This window comes from Dysidea avara, chromosome 6 (assembly GCF_963678975.1).
Source record: "Dysidea avara chromosome 6, odDysAvar1.4, whole genome shotgun sequence".
Taxonomy (NCBI): domain Eukaryota; kingdom Metazoa; phylum Porifera; class Demospongiae; order Dictyoceratida; family Dysideidae; genus Dysidea; species Dysidea avara.
Genome location: NC_089277.1, coordinates 70,320 through 91,448, shown reverse-complemented (window position 1 = coordinate 91,448; position 21,129 = coordinate 70,320). Strand labels below are relative to the sequence as shown.

The following is a 21,129-nucleotide window of genomic DNA, read 5'->3' as shown; positions in this document are numbered from 1 at the left end:
GCTATATTAGAGTAGCTGACTGCTTTATTAGGGTATCTCGATCCTAGCTGACTGTTCTATTAGAGTATCTCGATCTTTGTAAAAAAATTGACTAGCTAGTGCTAGGCCCTTGTTTGCAGTAGTATCACGTGATTATTTGAGGTTCATTATAACAACCTTAAGGGCTTAATAAGCTGTCACAAACACTAAAAATCGTAATAATATCGATATCGTGATATTATCGTTTCACCGAAATCTACGCGATACAGATATCGTTTCATTGCAATACCGCGGTATTACTATAATACCGAGAAACCGCCCAGCCCTAGTCCACAGTTCAGTTCTCCTGCCAAGCCTACATCACCGTACAGTATACAGTCCACACTGCATACATGGCTGAATTGTAGCTACCTAGAGGGTTGTTTGTGTGAGCATAAGTTGCTACAAATTGCAGTACATGTAATTATTGCATTATGTGAGAAATTAGCTGACAAGCATGCGATCAGTCATGGGGCAAGTCCCAGTATTGGCACAAGCAAAGTAAACAGTAATGAGTACCCAACACAACACTGTGATGTTGCCAGGAAACTATAATATGAGTAAGCTGTGGCTGTTGTATAAACTGAGATTTTTATGATGGTTACAGCGAGATATTGAAAAAGAATCATTTATTGCTAGTTAACTTATAGATAATCTCTCCAGTAGTGTACAATATAAGGGAAAATTATTGCTCGGACAGAATGGCCAATCAATAGTAAATTTGATTGGCCATTTCTAAAATTGCATGGCCATAAGACAGAGGTGTACTATCCTAGTGTGCGAAGCACACCCCGCAGTGCGAAGCACAAGCCTTCTAGGGGGGCCTGGGGGCATGCCCCCCCAGGAAATTTTTGAAAAAGGATCACTGAGATTGAATCTGAGACCACTTACAGCTACTTATCACTGAACTTTATGCACATGCATTTTACAGAGAATTAATTGTTTATTAGTAATACATGTACAAAATTTGTGTTGCTGCTGCATGCATATTTTACAAAAAAAAAACATGAATCAATGTATTGTACAGCCAGTTTGTTGACTTAGCTAGGCTAAATGCTTTGTTACAAGTGGTGTTGAGTCAGCACATATTGAATTATCAACTAGCTATTGCTAAAGTTTCTCTTGTGAATAGCAATAGATCAACACCTACTTTCGAACTTTCCGTGTGCAGAACACTTTTATCACGTGACTTTCATTCCACTTTCTCCAGCCACTGCATCTCTACAGATTATAACCATGAAATGGCCATCTTATACTTAATATCGTACCTCCACTTCGCAAACATTACTTTCTTTTCTTCTCTTGGAAGGCGCCACTCGTGTAGTCAGTGTAGTGATCGCTTCTTCACAACATCGACAGTAACCCAGAATTGATAATTTGGGTAAATACTAGGTGCAGTGCTCTAGCTTACGCATGCGCATCAAGTCGATGCTTCGACAGGATCGAGACTTCATGTAGTGATTAAATAGCTTCGGTAAAGAAAGTTAACGATACGACAACAATAAAACTATAATATTACATGTTATAAAGACTAATAATAAAGAATCACAGTTGTAAAAAATTTGATCGGCACAAATGGCCGACCAACAGCTACATTGATCGGTAAACAACATGGCTTGGTCGGAAAATGGCCGAGGGCCGACCGTTATATTGTACTCTGCGTCCAGTGTTGTAGTTCACTTTCATCACACTTTGTAGAGAATAGTTAATGCCCCAATGCCTTCACTGCATGAACTGAAATGCAAAAGGCAGCAATACGTGACTATATTAAAATGCGGAACACTAACCAGGGCTAGGAGTCTTGAACTGAAGCCATGAGAAGTTTCCTAAACTGATGTGGAGTCCTATTTCCATGACACTTGTCTCAGTATACTGCCACCGGCTACGCACGTAGTTATAGCTGCCTCCAGCTGAATTTCTCAGTCTTCCTACAGAATGGAGAAGGTAATATAATGTTATCTCAGTACATAATTATACTACAATATAAATTAGAACAGCCAGCGGCTAAAATTTATACATCATAATACTTAGGTGTAGAACCAAGCCATAGTATGACAGGGTTCTGCCCAGAAATTCCTGAGTGGTGGCCTAAAGTTAACATGAACTGATATGCTGTGTTTTATATTAGGGCATATTGCATGTGTATCAGTGATATATGTATGAACTGTACTGGTCAGATTTAAGAGGGACTGGTCGGTTTTTAGAGGTACTGGTCACTTTGAACCACTGCCGACCAGTGTGGGCTGAACCCTGGTATGAAGCATATTACTGTGTAGTACAGCTGTAGTAATATTGTAAAAGTTTTGTACTACGACAGCAGTATGGCTACAGCTACGTTAACTTTATTTTGATGCATACCGTACGTATATACCGAGTCTGTGTATGAGGAATTGTCCACTACTCCCTTGTTTTTTATTTGTACGTATGTATGATCCCTACTCAAATAAAAATTTCTAATTTTTCTTATATGCCTGACCCATTCAATTATCAACCAGGTGATCTCACACTCTATTTTAAATAGTCTGTCATCTGTTTCATGTACTACATAGTCAGACTGATTTTACTCTGTCATTTAGTAAGGAATAACCTGACTGAGCATTTGTCTAAGCTAAATGACGCAGGAAAATTCAGTGTGGCTAATGAGATTATGGCTTGCATTGAATTTTCTTTTGTGTACTTATATTATCTTATAGCACCACCCATTTATCAAGAACAAGCACAGTATTATCCTAGTGGTGTTAATACTATCCAGCTTGGTTTACAAATCCAAAGCAGTATTGAGCAAGATCCATATTCTGGATTAACTCAAGTAACATCAGATGATGAGAGTGTTTCACATACAAAAATAATGCCTGCAAGACAGTGTGACCAAGAAAAAGAGCAGAATGGATATCTTAAGTTGATGAGAAGACAAAATAGTGGGAAAGAATTTCAGGAGACAGAACTACAATACGGGAGGAAAGTAAAATGTGAGGCAAAATTGTTAAAGCAGAAGGCAAAATGCTTACAGCAGCATCAGATGCAGCAACAGGATAGAAAGGAAATGATTAACCGGCCCACACAACAGTGCAAGCAACAGTTACATATGATGCATGATGTAAAGCCTGACTCCAACACTGTAAAGGTGAGAAAAAAAAATCCTCAAGCAGAAATACTACTTAATATTCAAGCAGAGAGGTACATGCAAGAAACTAAAATGAAAGGTCTTACATTGATTCTTCGTCATGCTAAAGTCATGTTATGTGGGCATTCCAAAGCAGGAAATACAGGTTTTAGTTGTCTCCTTAGAAATGATCCACTAGATGAGAAATATAGGAGCACGTTATTTGGAGAAACCCAGCAAATTATAGTGTCGCGAAAAGTTCATGTGATAGGAACAGACTGGAAGAATCTTGACATAAAATTAGAAATGCAAAAAGTAATAAGTCTTCTTGTAGCAAAACTAGAACAGAAGAAACTGTCAGCAGTGTCACATGATCATCCTGTTTCTGTTAGTCTTGATGATATTGAACATCATGTGGAGCCAGTTGTGGTAGAAAAGGAAATGACTTTATTAGAAGATAGCTCTGAAAGTAATTCAGAGGTTTGGGACTTGCTTACTTTGTTAGATGCTGGTGGCCAGCCAGAGTTTGTAAACATGCTACCAGCAATAAATGCATCTACTGCAATAACGTTTTTAGTTGTAGACTTATCTGGTGGAGTTGACTGCTTTGATAAGCCTGTGGTAGCTCAAAATAGTGATACACGTTACAAATTCAATACCAAAAATTATACAAATTTACATCTCTTAGAATGCTTACTGTCATCAGTCAAAGAATCTGCTAAGAAACAGCCATACTATCCTACAATAACAAAAATAAAAGAAGATCAGTGCTTAGATCCAGCTGTGTGTGTTATAGGCACTCATTCTGATGTGTTAAAAGAATCACTCGATACTGTTGTTGAAGTTGTTGACAAACAGATTACCAAGTGTATAAAAAGCATTGATACAGATGAAGCTATAAATGTATGGAATTACAATGGAAGAAATTTAATTCCAGTTAATAACACTATTGCTGGTAACAACCAGATGACAGATTCAATAGCAGAAAAAATTCGTTCAAGAATCAAAGAAATTTTGGAGAAGGCTCAGTATGAAATACCTATAACATGGATTATATTAGAACTACAGCTTCGATGTGAAGGAAAAGCTATTATATCATTAAATGATGTTAAAATTTTGTGTGATAGAATCATTCCTAAAGAACATCAGCTGGAAGAGTGGCAACTTGTTAAAGCCTTGGAGTTTTACCGTTCCATTGGTGTTATGTTGTATTTTGATGAAGAGGAGAGTGGGATGAATGATGTTGTCATAACTGATCCACAGTGGCTATTTAGTAATTTAACCAAGCTTGTTACCTGTGCTTTCATTAGAGAAAATTTTGTTGATTACAGAACCTTAAATAAGTTTGTCAATAAAGGTATTTTCAATGCCAAATTGTTACAGGACATCAATTTAGACATTCAGAGTATTAGAAAAGAATCGTTTTTACAACTTCTAGTATATTTAAAGATTGTAGCATCAATTGATGACAAGGATCAGGAATATTTCATACCATGTGTTCTGCCTACTTGTACAGGTAATATTGAGGAACAACTTTGTGTCTATGGAGAACAAGTACTGTATAAATGTAATGGAGAGAAAAATGTAAAAGTCAAGCCCCTTTTAATAACGTTTAATTTTGGTACCATTCCTCGTGGATTTTTCTGCTTTGTGATAGTTCAGTTAATGCAAAATAATACAAACTGGAAACTTTATGGCACAAATGATTATGATTTTGTGTATCGATATGACAATTTAATAACATTTCGTATTAAAAAATATCATTACTTGTTGGTAATTGACAGAGTTTCACATATGGAATTACAAGTTAGGGTTAAAAATCAGAAACCATCTTCTTCTGTTCATTATAAAGTTCAAAATGCTGTAACTGATGCTTTGATAATTACATCTCAAAAGTTTGGCTGGCATTATAATGATCTACGTTATGGGTTTATATGTCATGAATGTCTTGATCATAACCATCTGACACTGCTATCAAGACATCAGCCATTTCCAAGTGGTTTTCCTACTAATGCAGATTGTGGTGAGCAAGCAACAAAATTAACAGAGGAGCACAAAGTTTGGTTTTTGAATCCCCAGGTATAGCTAATAATTGTACGCACAATAATGTCATCTGTGCAAAAATAGGCATGCAGTTACACATTCTTATAACTATGATAACAAGTGGTATTAGCCATGTGTTTTATATCCATAGGAAAATATATCCGATCCTACAAACCAAGGTATTGTGTGTGTGTGGTGTGTGTCAGCATTGAAACCGGGTCACTACTGCTGACCTGGATAACCCACTGACCTGGATTTGACCTGGATTTGACCCAGATGTGACTCGGATTAATAAAGCATCAAGAACTACATTTTGAGTGCTTGACCATTGTACCACTCTGGGTTGACTAGTACATAAGCACAGGAGTGTCTATATTATTATTATTATTATTATTATTATTATTATTTAATGGACAATTAAAATACAAAATTGATTAATAGGCCAAAGGCCTTTGACAATGTCCATGTCCAGTTTCTCCCCAATATTAGTCTAGTGAGTGTTTGAAAGAAGATATTGTTTTTGCCAGAACTACTTCGTCAGATAAGTCATTCCATTGTTGGATTATTCTAAAGTTGAAAAAGTGTTGACCAATGCTTCTGCAAATTCTTTGTTTAAAAAGTTTCATTGGATGGCCCCTGGTAACACTGTCTTGTTGTAATGTAAAGATATCTTTTGGGTCAATTTGATAGTATGAGTTTAGTATCTTAAACACTTCAATTAGATCTCCTCTTTGTCGTCTACAAAAAAGTGAGTGCAAATCTAGTATAATTGTGACCAGATCAGAAAGAACCCCATATGTTAGCACATTTTTCAAATTCCTAGAAGCCTTGAACTTTCAAAGATACAGCGCTACAAAGTGGCAACAACAAGAAAATTGATTTGTACAGTGACAATATGGAAAATAAACAGCGCTTAATTAAACAATCATAAATTATGAATGCAGTCCTCTACCAAGTACACCATAGGATTCTCCATGAACAAGCGAATCCATTGCTTGGTAAGTTTTTCCTTCCAGACCCTTCCTACAACCAGGGTTAAGGCAAAAACATGAGAAAAAACGACTTGTCCAATGCAAGGCAGACTAACGCTCATATCTTCCATCTCCTTGGGAACACTGACAAAAAAAACAAAGATTTCTGAACTCCTCTTGCTTTAGGGTTCACATTGGTACCAAGGTATTTGCTGTTACCACCTCCTTTAACTGTGAAACAAGTACTCTAAATAATTATGGATATTTTTGATTTCGTAAATGTTTTACCCATTACGTTTATTGCATTCTACTGTAAAATTAGGCTTGCACTAACATTTTATGGAGATCTGGTCACAATTAATGATGTTAATGGGTTAATGGTTCCAATGTAAGTTTGCAGAAAGCAAGACATGTTTCCAGCAAGTGGGCATGGCTTTGTGCATACCTAACACTGTAATTACAAACAGTGTGACACATAGGCCTGCGCTGATTATGCCAGCATAATTTCGGGCATAATAGGTAGCCAGAAGCATTGAGCATAATTCCAGCATGATAGGCACAATTTTAATGCATTGGTTGTCAGAGAAGCTGAAACTGAGCCTATTTTGCATGATGCATAATGGGATAACTTGTTATGAAGCAATGAACAACAACAATCTGTTTTTTCCATGATTCAATCCTCTTGCCATGTTTTCAACTTCAATTGTGGGTGTGATTAGGTGAGTCTTATATGGCCTAATTCATTGTTTAAACCCTTTAGGGACCAGCGTTGTACAAGTACGTCCAATTGAATAGGCAGTAAAAAAGAGCTATATCTTTGCAGTAGTAGAAGCCATGGGCTTTAAATAAAGACCATTTTGTTTGCCATTATTAGGCGATTCTGTTGATGTACAATGATAAAATGTTATCTTGAAACTAAGCCAGTTAGAAATAGCCTTGTAATAAAGAGAATAAACAAAACTAACCTTGTATAAAGCACCTAGTATCTTCCTCTCTGATTAACCGATTTTAATAATTCGACTTTCATAGCATTCCTTAATTAGAGATGAATATTTTGGTTTACAAGATCATGTGATGTAGCACTATATATAGAGATGGACAAGCAATTTTAAAAGAACTGCATTATGAAGAAGAAAGATTGTCACCATTCATGAATGATCACCCTCTTACTCAAAAATGGTACATTCTACACACTTCAAAGTTAGATATAGTGCTGCTTGTTATTGATAGGCAATTTTAGCACTATAATTTGTAATAGATTTTATTACTTCCTGGAGTTTTGTAAACACTACAAACTTGTCAAATAATAAAATGCGTAATTTTCATAAAACTTGTGGGTTTTCAGGGTAAGCACTGTATAGATTTCTGTGGTCCTTAAAAGGTTAATTAACAGTGAATCATATGAAACTAATCGCAAGTTGATAGGAGCACCCACCATCGAGCTGTGGATCATTTTATAAAAGTATGTAAAGAATTTGCGTGTTTATTAAGTGAAAAGTTTCTTACACAGCAAGTTTTAGCCTCATGCTTTGGGTAAAATCCTAGGTATCATTTTATTTCTTATTACATCATGAATAGAATGATGAATTATGTAAATTGCATAGCCATAGGTAGTACGCTTCAAACTAAATTGGGCGATAACCAATTTAGACTATGGCTCGTACGGCTCTGGTCACTATCAATAATGGAGGATTCCCGATCGAACTAGTGTTAAAACAACTCACTGGTAGGCTTCCTAGATGAATACAATCATCTCTATTATCCAGCGATGTTTTCTTCGCACTATAGCAATGATTTCTGATGGCTGTAGTGACTGGAATCCAGCAAAACATGTGGCACACGTGACAAATAATTTTGTCACGGGTATCTAACCAGTTTAGATACCTACCATGGGTATCTATTGGATTTTAAATACCTCATTAACGACAAAACTTCAAAGCATACTATGCATACCATAGTCTAAAATTTAAAATCAGTCAGTGGGTTTTGGTTCCACATAGCTACTGCGAGTTTACAGACAGCAATTGGGTATGGCTTCGTGCATACCCAGTATTACAATTTCCCAATATATTTAAGTGGGTGTGGTTCACAAAAGTGCTTATCCTGCGCAAGACTTGACTATATACAACTCTTACAATAATCGATTAGTGGGCGTGGCTCCATGTAAGCTTGCAGACAGCCAACAGACACAGTTTCGTGCTACACACTGCACTTACTAATAAATGGGTGTGGCTGAATGTATGTTTGTAACGCGATAAGTGGGCATGGCTCACAAAAGAGCTACGCAATAGCGTTTATAAGTTTCCGCATCATCAAACGAACAATTTCGTTTCTCACATGATCCAATCCGGGTCAAACCTGGATAATTTGTAAACCGGGTCGGACCTGGATGACCCGGAGAAAATGTGACCTGGTTGACCCGGATGACCCGACCCGGTTTCAACGCTGGAGCACTTTAGAGCACCATAAATTAGGAAAATTTTGTCATTTTAGTATTCATGAAAAAAATTAAAACACAATTTTTTTTTACAATAACAATATGTGACTGTCTCAGCGAAAACCCATCTAGTTCACACAAGCATGCGTATTGAGAAAACAAAAATTTAAAAATTTGTGAAATTATGTGTTTTACAAAGAAAATTTTATGTAAGTTTTAATTGAGCAATTACTCAAGAAACTTTTATTCGCCTGGAGTTCACAAATCTTTGTTTCATTTCTGTAGTCCCAATGGTTTGCATGTCACGTGCATTTGTTTACGATGTGGTAGACGTAAACAAAATCGTCAATAAAACCGCCTTCATATGCCTATTCCCAAGTGATTACAGAGCTAAAACGTTGCCTTGGCTGATCTGTCAGTCCATGGTGAACACTGTAAGCCATATCCCAGCTTGTAGACTAATCCAAACAGAAGTTATGGCAGCGTCTGTAGTTTATTTTCAGCATAGTCACTGTACAAATCAATTTCCTTGCTTTTCCTACTTTCTAGCACTAATTCCAAAACTACTTGCCATAATCAACTGAAATTTTAATGAACCATTCCTTGGACTATGCAGATAATGCTGAGAAAATAAAAAGAAATTCGGAAGTTGTGTGAACTAGATGGGTTTTCGCTGAGATGGTCACATATTATCTATGCCGCCACCCACGAGGGAATTCTGTTACAGCATGATGTTACAGTTAATTCCATTTGAGCTCGGTATACACTTCAGCACAGTGAATATCCAATAGTGAGGAGCTTTGTATCATTTGGTGGGGGGTGCGCTCACCATGCCAAGTCGATCGATCCACAGAGCTGCTAGTGTTCTGATTTACACTGGATGCTGATACAGATGTAGCAGCAATCTCTTTTCAAATGTACACCACCTTAGTACTTTTATTTTGCATTTTGCTTCTAGCTACACTGTGTTTTATATGTGATGTTGTTCCATTGAAAATTTAAACAACAATAATAATAATAATTTCAATATTGAAAATTTCTTTATTTGTGACCCGCCAAGTGAAAACCAGTAGTTTTTGCACATTCCTTAAATTCCCTTTTATTGCTTCTCTGTTATCTATAGTGTTTTGTGATGAATACTCTTGGAGTTATAGCGATAGACAGTTGGAACGGAATAAACACAATGTGTACAGTAACAATACAGTAAAAAAAGAAAGGCGCTTATTTAATTGACCATAACTCACGACTGAAACAAGCTACAAAGATGGGGTTTAGCTCAGTCTATTCACCATTACATGGGACATCGATCAAGGTATAGTGTTTTCCCTGTATGTCCCCGTGTAGACAAAGAAAAAGGCCATTTCAACAATTAAATGACAACGGTAAGCTTTAAGTCTACTGCATGGTAAATAAGCACTCATAACTCACGTACCGTATGCTGTACGAACACAAAACAAAAATTTGTTTACTCCTAATGAACAGGAGAATCTGGTGGTGTATAGGTTTTATTAATTTATGCTTTGTTTCAGTACATATCAAAGCGATTGAAATGTGAGTAAACTTTTTATGTAGCATGCATACTTTTAAACAGTTTATTTCAATACATTTTTATAGCAAAATAAAATTTTGCAAAATGACCAGTTTTTGTTAAGTGGTCATTTATGGCAGTAAATTTATGGCAGTAAATTTATGGCAGTACATTTATGGCAGTACATTTATGGCAGTAAATTATACACATCATACAAGTTCATTTTGAAGAATCCAGGCAATGCTTATTCTGACCAATTTTTTTTAAATCAGGCCACTACATTTGACATGACAGGACATCTAGCTACCCACTAAAGAAACAATAGACACATTCCAAAATTACATCACTGTCATAGCAACAGCCTTCTGCCATTTTGAATGGAGGCCACTAACAATAATCACGATTGTGCTATGCTGAAATAGGATAATGAAAACATCTTGAAAAGGTGATATTTTTGAACAACGGGCTATGGAAGCCTTCAAGGTTGCAAATTAGTGTTTCTGGTTAGACCCAGGTGGTTATCAGAGTTGAACAGATGCGAAGCATTAACAACAGTAATTGCCTTGTTTGCCAATAAGGTGATGTTAAACAGCACCTGGATGGTCAGCCGCTATTGCTGTCACTTTCATTAACACAGCAGTAATGACTATCAGATAAAAATGCTATCCTTGTACTGGCAAATAAGGTGATTATATTTGTGACCGTCTCAGCAAAAACCCGACTTATTCGCACAATTAAAATAATAAATTTTATTCACTCACCATTATCTGCAGTGTCCGAGGAATGGATTACCAAAGTTTCAGCCTTCTGTAGTGTGTAGTTTTGAAATTATAGCACTAGACAGTAGGAAGAGTAAGATCATCGATTTATACAGCAACTACACTGAAAATAAACTACAGGCACTTACATTCGCAGCCATAACTTCCGTTTGGATTAGTCTACAACATTGGAATTTGGTTTAAAATGTTCACCATGGATCAACACATCAGCCAAGGTATAGTGTTAGCCCAGTAGACACTTGCACATATGGATATGAAAGCGGTTTGGTAGAAGAAACGATGATGATCTTGGTTACGTTTACCGCATCATAAACAAATGCACGTGACACCCATACTGTTAAAGCTACATATTTTTCTTTGTAGCATGCGTAATTTTATGAATTATTTTTAAATTTTGATTTTCTCAATTTACATGCTTGTGCGAACAAGTTGGGTTATTTGCTGAGACGGTCACATTTGTCAACAATTTGCACCTATTCAATTCTGATAACTACCTATATCTAACCAGAAACACTAATCTACAACCTTGAAGGCTTCCATAGCCTGTTGCTCAATAATACCACTTTTTTCAAGCTGTTTTCATCATCGTAATTCAACTTAGCACAATCGTAATTATTGTTATTGACCCCACTCAAAATAGCGGAAGGCTGTTGCTATGACAGCGACATAATTTTGAAATTTGTGCATTGTGACATTCTTCCAGAAAATCTATACACTAATTAAGAGTATATAATCTTTATTAGAAAATAGTATGTTAGCAATGCTTTGAGGTTTGTTAAAAATAGAAGTTTCTTATCACGAAGAGACTCTACCACAAGTTTCTTAGTACTAAAAGACTCGTGGCTAACCACGTTAGTTAATTAGTTGGCCACACACAACAATTTATTGTTAACTGCTGAAATATTGTCAACAAAACAATAGCACAACCAAACCAGCATGTTCTTCACCACCCTATTCTGGTGCCGGAGGGTTAACTGGAGCAATAAGGCAGGTATTGATGTCTTACTTTCCTAGAAAATGGGCTGCATTGCTGTGCGACACGCCAAGCCAGCACCATTATACAGTAATCAGTTTGCTAGCTGTCTTCCTCCACTTTCACTTCATTTATACGAGGCACGGTTACACCAATCCATTGATTCTCCTTCATTTTATAGACTTGCCTTGAATAGTTGCGAGGATACTCTGGCGTCTAGTCAAGCGTCTTGGCCGGTACACCAAGCACGATACAACCTTACAGTAGCTACTGTCGCTAATTTTTCACAAGTTTCTCTTACTTAAACTGATGCAATTCTTGTTGACAGCAGTATGCATCACCAATAAAAGTGCCATTTTAGTGACTAAGCCTTGAGAGGAGAGTAAATTAGCCTTCCCCATGTGTTCGACACCGTTACTAGCAATGACACGAGGCATATACAATGTATTTTTCACTGCTGGCAGACCATTTTCTAAAACAGTAAGACACTCCAAACTAGCTTCTTCAAAGTATAACATCTGAGGAGGAGGTGTTAGAATGATGCAATGAAAATTGAGGCGGACTTACTATAACTAAGGAACTCTAGCTCTCAAGGTGACCTTCTTTATACAGTCTGGGATTTCCCTTAGCTACTGCAATCAATTGAGATTATCATGAATCCTATACATCAGATCATAGTTTATCAAACAAAGCCTTGAACAAACCATTGAGAGTCCTCCATTAGCTATTTTGTTTGTCATTATCTAAACTTTAGTACATCCATGGACCATATATTAGCTCAGTACTCAGCCCACTAAGTCGTTTAATGGCAAACCCGCGGAGTCTCCCATATAGCGTTTCTGAAATGTACAAGTGATCAAAGCAGAGTAGCTGGAGACTGGAGCATGATAAAAACTCCCTTAAACCATTGCTGCGTAGAGGTTGGTCACTTGTCTTCAAACATCTCATGATTTCAAAGAAAAGTTCAATCCAAACCTCAGTATCAATAGAAAGTATTGTATTGAATTTATATTGATAAATTACAGTTTCCAAAGCCCTTTCAGCCACCCAACACTTTGTGTAGCTATCCTAGCCAATGCTACAATATACATACCTCTAGCAAAGAGGAAATTCATATTAACAATGTCAATTTCAAGTTCCATTTTTGGTTCAAATTGGTTGTGCATCACACTTAGCAATATGTCATAGAGCTATGACGGATGACCAACCTCCTCTGGCTAAAACAATATTTTTTCTGCTACAAAAATGGTGGACCTGTAATTCACAACTTTTTCAAATTGCATAATTGTGACCCAGTCTGAGAAAACCGGTCTTATTGCCCATGTCAGCAGATTCGATTTTTCACCCAGGACACAAAACTACATGAATAAACTATGTAATTCCACATAAAAATCAGCTAGATTTGAGTGGTCTGGTTTTGCTGGCTGTTTTTCCCAAGTCCAGTGGCGATCCATACGTGCGGTGTGGGGCCTTAATGGAGCTCTGGTCAGCCTGGGGATGACTGTATGTGGCTGTACAGCTCTGTGGTGTTGAATAAGTACCTCTGCTGTGAATTTCCTTTCATTTTAGCCAATTTTGAGACCTCAATGGCCCAAAACGTGGCCTAATTCATCCCTATGCCTTCCTATTCAATTTTTGAACACCATCTTGCCCGCCTTCCAGGGCCCCCCACCTCCCACCCATTTTACAGCTCACCTGATACAGTCAACCTCGGTTTTAAAGCTATCTAAAATGGTGGGAAACTTAGTTGTTGGCTACTTGCACAGTGGATGCTCTGGAAGGTAAGGAATTGGTGTGAAACGTGTGAAAATTTGGTACACATAGCTTCAACCATTGGTGAGCTACAACACACTAAATACTTAAAACCGGCATTTCTCGACACTTTAAAATAGGCGATAAGCCCGGTTTTCCCAGACTGGGTCACAATTATGGTCACACTTTCTTGGTAAACCCATATATACTGTAAGCATTTACAAATCAGGGTGTCAATAGTCTTTATAGGTCTAATTACAGATTACAAGAATAATTATGATAAAGTGTCTAACAATCTAATATACTCTTTGTAGCAAGCTATATAATCCATAAATAGTTTGGGAAAAATGTGTATACTTAATATAATAGCTATACAAATTTAAAATTTAAACCATTGAAACCAGAAGGAATTGCTGGAGTACATTGTGGTTACACCCATGCACAAATCCATGTTGTGACCCTGCTTAACTTTATCAAAATTAGTCTAAATAAAGATTTGTGGATTGATGTAGGTATATTGTTGATCTACTCCAGCCCTATCATTTTATGGGTTTTTCTATTCCTAATGAAAAAATTAATTTGTTTAGTGCTTCAGTTTGCATCATATATTGTGTATATATGCAGTGCTGCATGTTTGATTCTCCAATGCAAGTGTGGTACACAGTAGTTATAACACAGTCACTGGTATAGTTTGCAAGATGCTTTGCAATCTACCCTCAAGCTTGAGGCCCTGGTGCATAACATCTGGCAAAGCACTCGTATGCCCTCACACTACTATAATTTGACTTTAGGATGTTGTATAAGTATATTATAGTAGGTATGTAGATTATGATTAGGAGACATACCTTCCCCGCTTAATAATTATATGCAACATTTTGTACAATAGTGCAGCAATCAGCTTCTGCTACTACAACTACTACTACTACTGCTACTGCTCTTGATGCAAATAGCACCTTTTTTACTAGAAATGAGAATTTGCAATATCAGTTACATGATTATGTGGAAAATGTGACACAAAATGTAGAGGAAGAAAATGCTGCGAACCATTATAACTCAACAACACATAAATATGTGGTGAAGAAATATCCACATGTTGTAGACAATGATAATCACTTAAATCCAACATTTGATGATGATAATCCACATCCAACTATTCCTAACCAAGGGCAAGCAGAGCATCCACAGGAAAATCATGAGTTGATGAGAGGGTCACGAAACAGATCGGAGGAGTTTCAGGAGAGAGAACTACAATACAGGAGGGAGCTAGAACAGAAGGAGAGATTATTGCAACAGCGTCAGATGCAACTACAAAACAGAGACCAGCTCATGCGACAGTACAAGCAACAGTTACATGAGGCAAAGGCTGACACCAACAGTGAAAAGGAGAGGATGCAGCAACAGATATGTGAGTATGAGGAAGTTATTAGACAAAATGTTGCACAAATTAAGGCCTTGAAAGAAAATGCTCAAGTGCTTGTTCCATTTGGTCCAGTAGCAGAGAGGTACTCAATGAAGAAGACCCCACATGGTATTGCTGTCATTGTCAACAATATTGAATATTTTACCAATAATTCTGCCTATAAAGCATTGCCAAGCCGTCTGGGTTCACAAATTGATGAAGAGAACCTTTGTGTCACTTGGAAGTGGCTCCAATATGAAGTACTAATCTTGAGAAATCTAACTGCTTCAGAACTCATTCGTCATCTCATGATGATTTCCCTACGGAGTCATGAGAATTATGACAGTTTTGTGTGTTGCATCCTCAGTCATGGCCACCTTGATGGTATATATGGTACTGACGGTGAGTCTGTGTGCATCAATGAAATTGTCACTCTTTTTAAAGGGACGCACTGCCCAACACTGACAGATAAACCAAAATTGTTCTTCATTCAATCTTGTCGTGGAGATCGTGTAGATGAAGGGGTACCTGTTGAGAAAGATGGTATGGATAAACATAATGCTCTACATCATTCCCTACCAAGTGAAGCTGATTTCTTGTTTGGTTATGCCACTCCTCCAGGCACTGTGTCATGGAGAAGTCCTCAAAATGGTTCCTGGTATATCTCCAAATTGTGTGAAGTTCTAAAGGACAATGCTTTACAGCAAGATCTTCTCACCATGTTAACCATGGTCAACAGGAAAGTGTCAGATGTTTACACTGAACAATTCCGTAAACAATGCCCTGCACCAGTAAATCAGCTTCGTAAACAAGTATGGTTCTTTACAGATAAGGATTAACAGTATACACTTGTTGGTACACTTTGTAAAAGATTCACAACTACATTATTCTTTATAACTGTCAAATATACAGTATGTTAAGTATGTATAAATACTTGTTGTACAGTACTTGAATTTTTAATTTTCATCTTGTAGCTATATATCTAATCCAAAACAGCCAAGCTGTAAAAAAACAGTGCAGCCCTCAAAAAGGCTATGGTGAAAAAAGATGTGAAATCCAAGGTGGCGGCCAAGAAATGGCTGTGATGGTAAGTTAATGGTAAAAATTTTAATAACGACAATTCAGGTGAATTTTGTGCCAAGACCAAGCGGCACCAAATTCATCTAAAATGTCGTTATTAAAATTTTTTTACCATTAACCTACCATCACAGCCATTTCTTGGCCGCTACCTTGGATTTCACATCTTTTTTCACCATAGCCTTTTTGAGGGCCGCACTGTTTTTTTACAGTTTGGCTGTTTTGGATTAGATTTCACTTCTTTTTGTATTTGTATACCCCAAAGCCAGCCTATGGCCGGCTTTAGGACTTTTTTAACCTATCTTTTTTTCTTTACCACAGGAAGAAGAAAAGATGAAGCAGATGTACTTTAAATATATATTTTATCAGTAAATGTACAAATTATATATATAATACATATATTTATTACAGGACTCTCCATGGTGGTTTCTTTGTAACTGAACTCTCTACAAGGTAACTTCTTCTATCTGATCTTTCTACAGGGTGATTTGTTTTTAGCTGAATTCTCTACATGATGGTTTCTTTGTAACTGAACTCTCTACAACGTAACTCCTTCTAGCTGATCTTTCTACAGGGTGATTTGTTTGTAGCTGAACTATCTACAAGGTAACATCTTCTAGCTGATCTCTCTACAGGGTGATTTGTTTGTAGCTGAACTATCTACAAGATAACTTCTTCTAGCTGATCTCTCTACAGGGTGATGTGTTTGTAGCTGAATTCTGTATAGGCGATTTATTTGCAGCTGAGCTCTTTACAGAATGGTTTCTTTGTAGCTGAACTCTCTACAAGGTAACTTCTTCTAGCTGATGTCTCTACAGGGTCACTATAGTTTGTAACTGAATTCTCTACATGGTGGTTTCTTTGTAACTGAACTCTCTATAAGGTAACTTCTTCTAGCTGATGTCTCTACAAGGTCACTAGTTTATAGCTGAACTCTACACATGGTGGTTTCTTTGTAACTGAACTTTCTACAAGGTGACTTCTTCTAGCTGATCTTTCTACAGGGTGATTTGTTTGTAGCTGAACTCTCTACAAGGAAACTTCTTCTAGTTAGCTGATCTCTCTACAGGGAGATTTGTTTGTAGCTGAACTCTCTACAGGTGATTTGTTTGCAGCTGAACTCTCTACATGATGGTTTCTTTGTAGCTGAACTCTCTACAAGGTAACTTCTTCTAGCTGATCTCTCTACAGGGTGATTATGATTATGATTATTATTATTACTGAGCAGTCAGCCCTGCTGGTGTGCTCAGCATCTACAACTTCAATAAGATCTACCGGTAAAGAGTTCCAATCATTAATTGTTTTTGATTTGTTTGTAGCTGAACTATCTACAAGATAACTTCTTCTAGCTGATCTCTCTACAGGGTGATTGTTTGTAGCTGAATTCTGTATATACTATATACAGAATTCAGCTACAAACAAATCACCTATATACAGAATTCATACAGGTGATTTGTTTGCAGCTGAGCTCTTTACAGAATGGTTTCTTTGTAACTGAACTCTCTACAAGGTAACTTGTTCAAGCTGATCTCTCTACAGGGTGATTTGTTTGTAGCTGAATTCTGTATATAGGTGATTTGTTTGTAGATGAGCTCTTTACAGAATGGTTTCTTTGTAGCTGAACTCTCTACAAGGTAACTTGTTCAAGCTGATGTCTCTACAGGGTGATTTGTTTGTAGCTGAATTCTGTATATAGGTGATTTGTTTGCAGCTGAGCTCTTTACAGAATGGTTTCTTTGTAACTGAACTCTCTACAAGGTAACTTTTCCAACTGATCTTTCTACAGGTTGATTTGTTTGTAGCTGAATTCTATACCAGAGCCGGAGGAGGGAAGATTGAGTTGGTCAGGCCATTGACTATAATGTTGAAATTGCTACTAAATACATGCCAATGAGAGAGGAGCTGTTGCACAGTGTGCAAAGCACACTCTGCGAAGTTCGAAGCATGAGCATTCTAGGGGGGTCTGGGGTCATGCCCCCACAGGAAATTTTTGAAAATTAGATGCTCAGATATGCAATTTTAGTGATATTTCACTGCTAGCTAGCTATATAAATATGCTCAAGCCTATCTGTTGTTCTTCAGACTTTCTATACTATGTATAATTGTAGACCTGACATACAGGGGACACAGCATCAGTGAAACTTGCTGTATGGTTCATTTAGTTATAGCTAGCAATTAGAAGTTCAAGGGGGGTCGGGGGTGCAACCCCCAGGAGCTGCAGAATTTTTGCTATTTAAAGGCTTGAAAATGCCTTAAAATTTAAAATTGATGCTAAATTTTAAAGTAAAACTAGCTAGCAACTTGCAACTTTCCCCCAAAATTTCACAGGGAACCCGTGCAGCATAGCCCCCTTTAATAGCTAGGATATAATTACTATACAGTGAATTCACACAGCTACAATAAAAAGCTACACAGCTACAAAAATACAGTATACTACTATACTAGTTTGTATGAAGTGAACGGATCATCACGTAAATATACTGGTGGACAGTCACGAGACCAATCAGTATTCGAAAATGGCGTGATGTGGGTGAGACTGAGAGTTTGCTCAGTATCTCGACAGGACAAGTGGGTAGTTGAAGAGGAGTGATTTCTACTCAACATCTCATCCAGATGGCCACCATGTAATGTATGGGTGTACAGCTTCTTGCCACGGAATGAGTCATCTGCCGGGTTTGTCACTGCCAGCCCTTCGCCCAGTAAAAGAAGCCAAGAGAGACAAGCCAAGGAATGCTACTGATTATTTTATGAAGATTGAATTGTGATATAAGTGTGCTTGTTTAGAATCAAAGAAGGCACCTGCCTTACACGTGATAAATGCCAACTGTCAGCATACGTGATACTGTACGTAGAACCCACAATCATTTCTGTACGAACGATACGAATGCTATGCTGTACTGTAAGGTAATTGGAGGTACTATACGTGTAGTTCTGTGCTTTAGTTAGGCTGAGAAACTAGGTAACTACTCGTGTCATGCATTTTCAATAACATCTGTAAAATGTACGTAGCTACATGTACGTAAGTGTGATCGTCCAAAGATTGCATGAGAGTAATGTAGTTCGAGCTGGTCAGCTAGTCGGTTCAACTCCAGATTATTGGTCCGGCTCAGGCCTGACCAACCGGACTGTCTCCTCCGGCCTTGTGTACAGGTGATTTGTTTGCAGCTGAGCTCTTTACAGAATGGTTTCTTTGTAGCTGAACTCTCCAAAAGGAAACTTCTTCTAGCTGATCTCTCTACAGGGAGATTTGTTTGTAGCTGAACTCTCTACAGGTGGTTTGTTTGCAGCTGAACTCTCTACATGATGGTTTCTTTGTAGCTGAACTCTCTACAAGGTAACTTCTTTTTCTTCTTCTTATTATTATTATTATTATTATTACTAGGACCGGGTCACACATAACCAAGTAAATTTGTTAGCGTATTAAACAACCTGTGGCTGCTTTGTCTAACTGTGATGCATAATAAGTACAGTAGGACCTCCATTATCCAAACACCTGTGTGCCAGTTTAAACATAAACAGAGTTCCGTTCAACTACTCTAATGGAACATACACTTACTCTAATAAAACGTTAACCTAATGAAGAAATATTCTAATAGAGCAGTCACTAATAAAGAATGAATAATCAAGGGTTTGGATAATCAAGGTCCTATTGCATCAGCTGCTTGTGTCACAATTGATGGTGGCCTCTCTACCTTGTCCCCATAGCCTTGATTATGCCACAAGAATGTAGATGTAGTGTCAGTTTGCAACACCATAAGAGCAACTTTTAGCTTGCAAGTAGGGAAGAATTTTTTCAAGACCAAAAAAACAAAACCACCCACTTAACAACCTAACATTAATCAACATTTGTTTAAGTGGAATTCTGATGCTATACACTAAAAATATGGTATGATAACAACATAAAAGCACGTAACAGTTGACTATACAAAAGTAATTTTTCAAGTGTATATCTTTATCCATTAATAGTAACTTGAGACAGGTATTCCATTTATTTATCTTGCTACAAAACAAGAATACATGAAACTGCTTATTCCCACATCTGATATTCAACAAATACAGTTACGTGTATAGTATAGGGAACCTCTCAGGGACATATTATTCTGAATAAAAAAAGTCTGACTGACTGATGAAATTACTCAGCTACTGTACAAGAATGAGTAACACAACTTAAACAACACTACATTTTTGCCAATGGATTTTATTCTGGCTAGTGAATGGATAGAAGTAGGGCTATTCAAGGGCTGTTTCAAGCTACCATTTCGCATAAACAAAGTAACTGTGTTATCCACATGATCATTAATCACAGGGTAATACAGTGTTATCCGACCCCAGACATGTTCAGATAATCAAACCCCATACATTTGTATACAGAGCTCAAATACTCTAATAGAACATACATCAAAAACAAAAGAGAGCTCAATTCTGCTGTTCGGATAACCAAGTGTTCAGATAATCAAAGGAGCTAGCACTGTACGTCATTTCACTACAGGAAGAAGACTGATATACCATTTTACCCTGTAAGAAATGTAACAGTAAACTAACGGGTGGGACACTACGTATATAGCGTAGTTTACCCCAATATTTACTTCAGAGTAAACTAACGTTTATTTGTTGGTCTAAATTTTACATCAGAGTAACTAACAGGTACTAGTAATTCAATTAATCACAAGCGGAGTTTATAATAAGAATTCCCTGTTCCCTGTACCATTAGAAAAAGACTATTGATACCACACAATCATCACCACCCACTACACCACATGCACATATGCACGCAGACACACACAGAGTAGAAGAGTAGATATTCTGTTAAATGTTTTTTTCAAATTCTGTAGCAACTTGTTGGAAACATGTTGGGTCAATCTGAAGGCTTGTCTGGGCTTAGTTTTACCTAACCAATACTGCCACATCATCGTTTGGGAAAAGTGAGGATGGTTTTTGGATGGGCCACACCCATGCCTTTGTGGTTCCTACTATACAGTACGATAACAGTACTATCATACTGTACAATAAGTGAGCTGACAATCATTCCTCCAGCGTACACACCTTCTC

At 37.3% G+C, this 21,129-nt stretch overlaps 1 protein-coding gene across 1 annotated transcript; it reads left to right on the top strand.

Moving 5' to 3' along the window:
- The first annotated feature begins 9,002 nt into the window (after positions 1–9,002).
- On the top strand, positions 9,003–15,956 carry LOC136258113 (caspase-3-like). The gene is made up of 2 exons (XM_066051411.1): positions 9,003–9,954; positions 14,491–15,956. Exons 1-2 carry the CDS (start codon positions 9,903–9,905, stop codon positions 15,840–15,842), a joined length of 1,404 nt encoding a protein of 467 aa, XP_065907483.1. The 5' UTR covers positions 9,003–9,902; the 3' UTR covers positions 15,843–15,956.
- Positions 15,957–21,129: the final 5,173 nt, after the last annotated feature.

Excerpts from the sequence above, each read along its gene's own strand:
- LOC136258113 (XM_066051411.1), top strand. The coding sequence starts at position 9,903 with ATGTCCCCGTGTAGACAAAGAAAAAGGCCATTTCAACAATTAAATGAC. Across the intron at positions 9,955-14,490 it reads TCAACAATTAAATGACAACG|TGCAGCAATCAGCTTCTGCT; the intron begins GTAAGCTTTAAG and ends TTTGTACAATAG.